Source organism: Ptychodera flava, chromosome 8, assembly GCF_041260155.1.
Source record: "Ptychodera flava strain L36383 chromosome 8, AS_Pfla_20210202, whole genome shotgun sequence".
In the NCBI taxonomy this organism is placed as follows: Eukaryota; Metazoa; Hemichordata; class Enteropneusta; family Ptychoderidae; genus Ptychodera; species Ptychodera flava.
This window is the reverse complement of record NC_091935.1, coordinates 8,701,565-8,711,664: the sequence shown is the minus strand read 5'-3', so window position 1 is coordinate 8,711,664 and position 10,100 is coordinate 8,701,565. Positions and strand designations below refer to the sequence as shown.

The 10,100-nt window shown below is 38.0% G+C and overlaps 1 protein-coding gene across 1 annotated transcript; it reads left to right on the top strand.

Annotated features, from left to right (window-relative positions):
- Positions 1-3,602: 3,602 nt before the first annotated feature.
- On the top strand, positions 3,603-6,379 carry LOC139138396 (dynein light chain Tctex-type 5-like). Its single transcript, XM_070706762.1, has one exon. The coding sequence runs from the start codon at positions 3,857-3,859 to the stop codon at positions 4,478-4,480; it is 624 nt and encodes a 207-aa protein (XP_070562863.1). The 5' UTR covers positions 3,603-3,856; the 3' UTR covers positions 4,481-6,379.
- Positions 6,380-10,100: the final 3,721 nt, after the last annotated feature.

Below are 10,100 nucleotides of genomic sequence, written 5' to 3'. Positions count from 1 at the left end.
TTGTCTACCCATATATATATATATATATATATATATATATAATATATATATATATATATATATAAATATATATATATATATATATATATATATATATGGGATATTTGCGAAAAGATATAGAATTCTGCAAACACCAAATGTTTCCTCATCCATATCTAATTCATAACCTTACATGAAAATAATTTATGAAATTATTTCACTCTGGTTAATTTTTCGAACAGTAATGTTAACATTAAATTTACAAAACTTTAGAAGGGCCAAAAATAGCCGACGACAAGCCGGATGCACACCACCATATTTAGCTTTTGTTTACGCAGTCTCAGTACTTTGTGTAACTTTTGAAAAGTTTTATAGTTTTCTAAAATCTTTTCCCGAGTACCGAGACTTGACGACCTACTCTGAATCTTGCCATCGACAAATTTCCATGTTATGCCTGTAAGAGATGAGTGGAGTAAGTCGAATAAAATACTCTTAAAGTCCCATACTACAGACTTTATACATATGTGTATAACGTACATAAGTCTTGGCAAATCCTTCTGTCTGAAACGCATCTTCATTTCTTTGCCATCTGAACTTGAAAGAATGTCTCCGTAGATCCCATGACATGGTATTTTCAACACAATATGTTTTGCATGATAGTAGCCGACCGACATGTCACCATGACAGTACGTCATGCTACCCCAGTCAGTCGTGATGACGTAGTTACTGAAGATCCGCATTTCGAGAGTCTATCTTCACTGATGTGTTTCGTAAGAATTTGAAACGTAAATGTTGCCTTGTACATGCTTATTGTTAGGAGGGAAATCTAAGCGTGGTATCTTAGAAAATTTTCATGCTAACTTTGCATACGTGTAACTTTTGCCAGGGATTGTGGCTGTGAGAACTATACCACTGTCACTTTTCCAAATAACTATTTTGCTTTTCAAGAAAATCCAGAGTTTTTTAAGTAATATAACCAACTTTGAATATTTTATCGTTTTCCATTTTTGTGCAGGGATAGCTGCCATATAAGATTCCCTTTCGTTTCCATGTGTCTCTATGACCTTGGACTTCACAAATCCATATTGCTCACCAAGAGATTGTCATTAAAGCCCAGAAACTGTAACCTTTGATTTTGTTGGATATATCAATCTATGTTTCTTTGACTAAATTGAATAGCTGAAATACCTATTATGTAGTTTGCTGATGCTGCGTGCCTGTGCGTGATGTTTATTGTTAATATTGGCAATTTTATTTCAGGTCAGGACCAAAATTACGTTTATAACAATAACAATATCTCATACAGAAATAAAGTAAAAGTTGATAAGCTGAATGCTCGGAATCTCAATATGCTACTGCAAGGAGACCAAGAAACTTTCAAATCGAAATATAAGAAAAAATTAATCAAAAATTCTTGTCCAAAGTAACAGTTTCTGGGCCTTTAATTGTTTTGTGGAGTTATTTTAGAGTTGCCTTATATTTCTGCGACGTCAAGATGAAGAAAGCGAACACAATCCATGAAGGCCACACGAGAGACTCCAAACAATCACGTGCTGGGTGCTACGTGCGTGTCCGACCATCCCACAGGTGGTATGACAAAGTTCAACCCCCGACATTACTGACCTCTGTTGGCCTGAGTCTGTACTGCATGTAAGAGGTGTGTCGTTTGAATTACCGATATCCACAGGTAAACAGCCTGCGAGAGTGAATAAATATAGATTATCGATTTCTGACTAAGAGTCAAGCAGGTGACACTGACTCAAGTGAGTCGACATCGTGAGAGTCAACAAACTGGCAACATGATGATGACGTCACAGCAAAATATCGAGAGACGTTTCCGTTCTTTTGTTCGAGTACGCCTCGCATTGTATTTGATGTTCATTCTTGCTTTATAAATTGTTAAATTTAATTGTTTTCTATGAATATTTTGTGATTATATCAAATTATGTTTACCTATGTTTATTGGGATCACGCGAGACATGATCTTTTCATTCTTACTCATTGGCCGTTTCGAGAGTTCTGCTTTCTTGTCCCTATACTCCTAAACATTGAGTTTGTTGTTCTTGCCCTCGACAAATTTACAGGTTACACCTGTAAGGGACTGGTCGGTTTCTTCATGGGGGGATCCATGGGGGTCACCCTGCTTTTTGGCTTTAGCTTTGGTTATGGGGTCACCGTGTTTTTTAAATGCTCAATGAGGGGTTTAGTGTGTTTTTGAATTAAGGCTCAGACTCATAATTGTATGAAATACATCAATACCAGCCATGAATTCCATCATTTAGTCGCAGTTTTCGGCACGCCCTTTCGGACGCGTAATCTTAATATATCAGAGATATCTGGGTGTTTGCAAATTGGAAGTCTGTTTTGCAAAGCAGCATACAAGCCACGAATTGCGTCATTCAGTTATAATTTTGGCGCGTCCTTTGGGCGCGTAACTTTAATATATCAGAGATTCACATCAGAGATATCTGGGTGTCTGCAAATTGACAGTCACAGTGTACTAATCAATATGAAATCGGCAGTTTATATATAAAGCTTTACCCATAAATGATGGAAAACAGAGCGCGACTTTCAGTTAACATGATGGCTGGCAACAGTCTAATAACCGGGTGAAGTTTTTGATTTACTACTGCTCTTTTTTTGATATTAGTGATTGATTACCTCCCCCCCCCCGGGCCGAAGAATCTGACTAGGCCCTAAAAGATGGGTGGACATCAGTCAGGTGAATAAAATACCATGTGACATATACATACATACGTACGTACATACATACATACATACATACATACATACATACATACATACATACATACATACATACATACATACATACATACATACTTGTGTGCGCGAGTGCGCGTGCGCAGTTTGTAGGCACATATGTATATGTATATGTATATACGTATGTGTTTATATATACATGTGTGTGTGTGTGTATGTGAGTGTGTGTGTCGTATAGTATTGCATGATAAGCTTATAGTATGAGGACAAACATACGAATATATGATAGAATCGACGTCCTCATTGGACTGGAACAGCAGAAAGAATTTAAAAAAATGGGGTCTGATACTCTCTATTGTTACCTGGGGTTACAACTACGATACAAAATAGTGTTGCGTTGAAAAGTATCGATCGACCATGACAGGCCTCGACATGATACAGGCTTTTTCCTTTATCAGTAATAAAATATAGTCACGCCAAATGAACAAAACGCCAGTTCACCTGCTGTAGTTTGAAAGATATTGAGCGTATGCAATTGGGTCGGCCAGGCGTTAAAATACACTTTTGCATTACCAGTGAAAGCGATTTTAATAATTCACGGGTTTTATTATGCAGGCCGGTCACGGTGTTTGAGCAAACTCCAGGCGCATGGTTCGCCTTGCATTTTTTCATGATAGAATGTATGTTCTCGAGCGTTAACGTTTGTGGTGTCCAAATATGTCGAGGTACATAAACAAGCAAGTGATTCGTTCAAAAGAATATATGAAGACAAAGGTTGCACCAAAGTGACTTATCGGTTGGATGGAATGTTTCAGTCTTCTACCACCGTGAGATATTTGAATAACAATAGAAACGCCCTCATTGTTGACTTGATAGCCATTAGAATAATTGATCTCTTCGGATTGGCAACGAAACGCGCCCAGAATAACAACAACAACATCAACAACAGCAGCAGCATTTGTCGAATTGATGTGCTGTGCTGAAGGACCATCCTCTCATCTTCTTACGACGTTGGATTCGAGAGTTCTAGTCCTGTAAGCGAGAATACAGGCTTCATAATTTTAAAACGTTGAGTTCGAGTACATATACAACTGGTTGGTAATATTTTGTGCAATTTCCTGTTCAGCGTTATTTTGATAATTTGATTGATGACATTATGAAGGCCATGCTGACAGCTGCCGCTAGAAATGAGAACAAGATCCCCCAACAGCCATCAATGGAGCGACAGAAGTCGGCTACTTCGATCATCTCCAAGCTTAGTAACTCCTCCGCAACAACAGCTGCCACGGGAGGAGGAGGGGACACCGAAAAGGCGGACAAACCCATTAAGCTGCCAATGAACCTGTTCGCGAAGCGCCCGTCCATGTGGAACTCTGTTAACAAGCTTCTGACGAAAGAGAAACCGCCAGCCCCAGTGAGGAAACTCGAAAATACCTACAGGATGGAGCCGCAACACGAGTACGAATTCAAGTCCCAGGAGGTCAGGGGGGTGATAGAGGACATCTTTAAGATCCGACTCAAGGATGAAACGTATGAGCAGAAGAGGGCCAACAACCTGGCGAGGAATCTAGCAGAAGTGATCAAGATACGAGTTAAGAAACTGAACATGCCGAGACACAAGCTCGTCGTGTTCTGTGTCATCGGCTCGCGACAGGAGCAGTGTCTACGTCTCGGCAGTCGGTGCGTGTGGGACGACAAGACCGACGATTTCGCATCGGCTTCGTATCAGAATGGTTCGATTTTCGCCGTCGCTACTGTTTATGGAATATACTTTGAATGAAAATGCCGAGAGAGGATAAAAAGGACACACAATGATGGACAACTCAAAACCGCTTAAATACGCCCTGTCCGAACTGTAAACAGGACCCGACATTGTTTTACGCCATGTTCAATAACCTACAGCCAGCCCCTGTATATATCCCTCATCATTTCATTCATTTTTTTAAAGATGAAAATACGTGGTATGACTCGACAATATTACGCCAGTCGCATGCGCGCAGTATTGTACATGTAAAGGCAAGACTTGTATTTGAAGTAAAAAGATAGCGTGAACCTTTGACCGACTTTGGTCGGGATGTGTGTACACTGAAATGACAGCGAGAAAAGTATAGTTGAGAGTGGAGATGACTATCTTACAAGGCATGCATGGAGTATTCATTGAGGACCCTACTCTCATTCAACTCGTTAGGGTAAAGAACTTAATATCCATTGTCGGATCAGGGATTTAGCATCGATCGTGTCATTGATTTCCAATCCGACTTACGGAACGCGATGAATGGAAGACTGCATTCCGGGGGAAAATAACGGTGAAGCGGAAAAAAACAAGACAGATGGACCGAACCTGTGTGTACTTGCTTCGGCGGCAGTGACTGAACACTGCGCGGAAAGCGTATTGTGACAGTCGGCGACAAGCACCGACCGTCCGTATTGCATTCAGCATTTACTTTTGAAGACCCTAGACAAATGAAAGACGGCAATCCACTCCTACGCATACCCTATAGGCTGAGTGATCACCCTTGGGACATTATAGTTTACGAAAACAATTAACTAAATGCAAATAATCGACGATGCCACGCTCTTTTGTTGCCATAGTGATCATCTAAACTAATATCATCAATGGAACTGCCTTAACTGTCGCTTGTAATCAATTTCTACATTCAATTAATTCCGTACGTAACTTTCAGTCTTTTTCGTACAGTATCGCGAAATTTCAATACCATGTCGATTTTTGTAAACTCAAATGCTCTGCACCATGATGAGAAAAGTTTATATTATACAAAGCAGTAAGGGATTTCAGCTTTCACAAAGTACACTTTTATATTTCCATGTGTTTATTGGGAACTTGTCAAAAATCAGTGATAACGACATTTTTCGTCTGAGTAGATATAGTAATTATTGACAATGACCAAAACGTTTTTTATTTCCAAATTTAAAGACAATGTTATGTGTCAGATATGTTTAACCAATTTGATAATGTCACGAAGATTGATTTTGTTTTTCTTATTATTATTAGGAATATTGTCGTGTGTTTCATGATTATCTTCATAATAACACGATTGGAACTAATTTGGGATAATTGGATGGTGAAGTAATGTGGATTTAATATGCAAATGTAATCTCATCTGCTTTTCTTTTTACATTAAACAATGTTTTATGAGTAATTTATAAGATTTTAACATTCAGCTATAGGGCACCTAACACTTTTGAGAAATTTGAAAAATAGGAAAAAATCCAATTATCTCAAATTAGTTCCAATGGTGTTCAATGTCTCTTTTTAACTTTTAGTTAAGTTTCAGTTTTAGTGATGTTTGGAAACAGCTCTGTAATTGTCGCCACGATGGCGCAATGTTCTCGATTTGATTTTGTCTCTTTTATATCCGAGTGAGTGTATTTGAGAAGTCACCCCGCCTTTCTTGGTCTTGCTGTCAACAAGTGAGATGAGACTATGGGAAAGTTTGACGTCATACGGAAATATTAAGGGCATTGATCGAACATCGGGGTTTCTAAGAAATCGATTTTTGAATGTACCCCCCGCTGGGATATTTCACAGTTGTGTTTCCGCTGTTTTGCTTTTCCAAGTTGTCGTCCTGCGTCCAGAAGTAGCTTCTCCGTCGTGTTATGTTTTCATAATAATTAGTGAATTATGTTTGATAATTAAAATAATTATTTTCAGGTATAATGTCACTTAGTCTCATTTGAAAGCTTTAGTAATGCTGTTGCCTTGGATACAAGGGTTTACCTACAAGAACACTGGGCTATTCTGATGACCGTCACGTGACCTTACATTTTAGTATTCTACTGGTAGTAGTATCTATAAGTTCCCATTTTCTGCGAAGAAAATTGAAATCTTATTTGAAAGTGGGTCACGGTCATTGGCAATTTAGTACAGAAATCAGTGGACCTGGTGGACTTGTCACAGAGATTCATACCAACGGAAGTACAAGGTCGTGTAAAATGGCCAATTGAATAATCAAGTGAAGCTACCAGAAAACTGCGACTTTTTTTTTAAATCCTCGTTTTTCATTTGAAGGATATTTCAAGGGTGGAAAGATTTCACAATGCTTCGTATGCGATTGATTTAAAATTGTCACCAGCTGCTGTTTTAATTTGTTGCCACAACCCGATTTGTCAGATTCAATCTTGAACATGTAAGCTGGTAGCGTACAAACGCCCTGTATCTCATAGCAACGAGGCATAAAAAAGACATGGTGACCCGTTTGCACATTTCAGTATCGTGACAGTTCGCGTATACTACTGATCTGATTCGCAGGACCTCACCACACGGTCATTATGAACCAATTTATTTGAACTAATAGGAATAAATAATACAGTACTACTGAAAGTCATGGATACCGGAATTTTCCTATAAACTTTCCAAGTGTCACAGATCATAGCGCCCTCTATTGTTTGTCTCAGCTTTGTTAATTCTTCTTTGGGTAAAATCCTTCGATTACACTGCATTCAGAATTGTGCATAATTGGAGAATGTTATTTTGTCAAACAGTATATTTCTGAGTATTTTGAGTAAATACCCAAGGGCGATTCATCACACATATGTCGCAAACACGATTATCGTTTCAGTAAAATGACAATATTTGTGGAACAAATAAGTTGTTTAATGTGTCGCAGGAGATAATAGTTTGTTCGTAGTAAACATCGGTCTTTTTAATATGACGTAAATAATTAATCCAATGTTGAATTCGTTCCGCTCCAAATATTGACAACCATGGTTAGGAATTACAAAAGGCTTATCTTCGGTATAGTATCGGTACGGCTTCGGTACGGCTTCGGTAATCGATAACGCGCATTTAAATATATTTATTTGAAATGTACATATTTCATCGTTACAGTCCTGGATATTAATATTCTTTGGCAATTTTCAACTATTGAAAGTGTTTGGTAGCGCTCCGCCATGGAAGAATTCGATTCAATACTATACTATATCAAGCAATCTGTGGATGTTTTTTGAGAACCCTATTTTTCAAACGGGCATAGAACGTGATCACAGATTGCCTCTGTTGCTATCATCTGGCACTGGGTCAAGCTCAAAAACATAACAAATTAACCCACACAACTGAATTCAATCAAACGAGCGAGCGCATTACGTCATCACACTACTTGTAATACAATTCAACAGTTTATCGTAAGTGCAGTTCAAACAAGTAGTTTTAAAATACAGTTGGCCCATAGGCGGCCCATACATATTGATAAGCTTATTATTGAGTTTTTCTCAGTTTTCTCTGTCACTGTCAGCCCTCTCCCTTTTCTTCATGCTCTGACTGATCGTAGTAAATAAAATAAATGACTATATAGCCTAACCTATAGCCTCTTGACTCTTTATTCATTTTACACTCCATTACAAGGGCGTATATCTCTCATACACACATGCTGTAATTAATTAGTCAACACAACTAATTATGCTAATCCGTGGACTTATCAGAGGTTGGTCAACATCGAAAGATAGTTCCCGTTTTAGTAACCATTCCTATCTTTCGCGATGTTGACCAACCCGTAAAATCCCTGATAAGTCCACGGATTAGCATAATTAGTGTGTTGACTAATTAATTACAGTATGTGTGTATGAGAGATATACGTCCTTGTAATGGAGTGTAAAATAAATAAAGAGTCACAGAGGCTAGGTTATGTTATATAAACCATTTATTTTATTTATTCCGATCATTCAGAGCATGAAGAAAGAAGAGAAAATGATAGAGAAAACACTAAAAAACTCAGTAGTACTTATTGGGTCGCCTGTGGTTGGCCATTAATATTTGCCACTTACAAATAAAAAAAATTAGCTGGTGAAAATTTCATTTATTCAACGAGCTTAAAATATGAAAGAACACAATTGGTAGACCCAAAAAGTATGATAAAAATTTGAAAGACCCTGTCTGATCCTGAGGACTGAAATCACATACTGTATCCATGTATGCTAACAAACCTTTAACTGCTTAAAATCCAATGTGAAAAATGGCATCATCCGACCCGCGCCGTGGCTCTATCGGCATGTGGTACCGAATCACTGAGAAGGACCTATGTCCTAAGAAACACCGCGTGACCAGCGGAGATGGAACAATGGCACAGTGAGGGGTCATCAGTTACATCCATCACATGTTAATGCATTTCAGCGGACAATGCCAGTGCTATGTGTATATTTTGATTTATCACTGTAAATCTCTTTCAACATAGCATCTTGATCAAAATGCTGTGTCATTGCGAGGTTACTTGTTTGTTAGGGAGAAGAGGGAATGTACTTGTTAAAATGAGAATGTTGTCAAGTGTACCAGTTCTTGTTTGCTTCCTACAAACTTGTGTTGATGATTTATTTCTTCCTGTTACCGTAAGTTTGTATCTTTGTTCTATAATTTTTTATCAGATAAATCGATCTTTAACAGGTAAAATAGAAACCATAATTGTGTTTTACAATCAGAGAAAATCGTGTACTTATACAAGTTAGGGTACGTTGGTCAGTGGTCGTTCCGCCGGCTTAGATATTAAGTCTGACATAAAACACACTGTTCCTCAGTTGACCAAACTCGTCAGGTTGATTCTAAGAAATTAAAGGACAAAGTCGGCCATTTTTCATGCATTTGTTAGATGCGAGATACTACTTATGTTGTTTGGCATATTGAAAAAAACTGAATGAACGGGTGGCCATGATGGTCATGACCATTAATTTCTTTTTCACGATGGTTTCGTTTATCGTGTCTAAACCGGGGTCGAATATATGCATGGTCACCCATTCATTCAGTATCTTTCAACATGTCAAACAATGTAAGTAGTATCTCGTATCAAACAAAATTCATGAAAAATGGCCGACTTTATCCCTTTAACTTTCCAAAGGATTTTTGTTAAGGTAGACTGCGCATCGGGGACAGATTCGGACTCTACAACTTTTACAATTTTGTCTGATCTACCATTTTTTTACTCGCTTGGAGTAAGAAAATTGTCACCGTCTTAGTTTTCTGAAACGAAACTTTTATTTTTCCTCATACAGTTAACACAGATGTAGCGGCCATTTTTATTTCAAATAAATAATAGGCCTATATTACAAAGAATATACATACTCCATATATATTCCATATTTTCAAATATATTCGATATATTCAAATATTCCAAATATTTCTTCTAGTGAGAAAAACTTTGTACCGTGACCCCTGAATTTTCTTCTTGATTTGGTATGAGAATGGTTCAAAATTGCATTGAGGAAAGTTTGAGCAAAAGTTTAAGTCTTTAACTTTCAAGCGCGTATTAGCTTAACGGACTGAAAAAGCTATTTGGGTACCAATCAAAATGTTATCCAATGGCACGACGAGTAACACACAGACCAGAACTACAAAGTAAAGCAGGTCAGAGTACAGTGGCAGACAACAGACTTGTCACCATTTTGGAACATGTTGT

Bases quoted from the DNA above. Each gene is read 5' to 3' on its own strand.
- LOC139138396 (XM_070706762.1), top strand. From the start codon at position 3,857: ATGAAGGCCATGCTGACAGCTGCCGCTAGAAATGAGAACAAGATCCCC.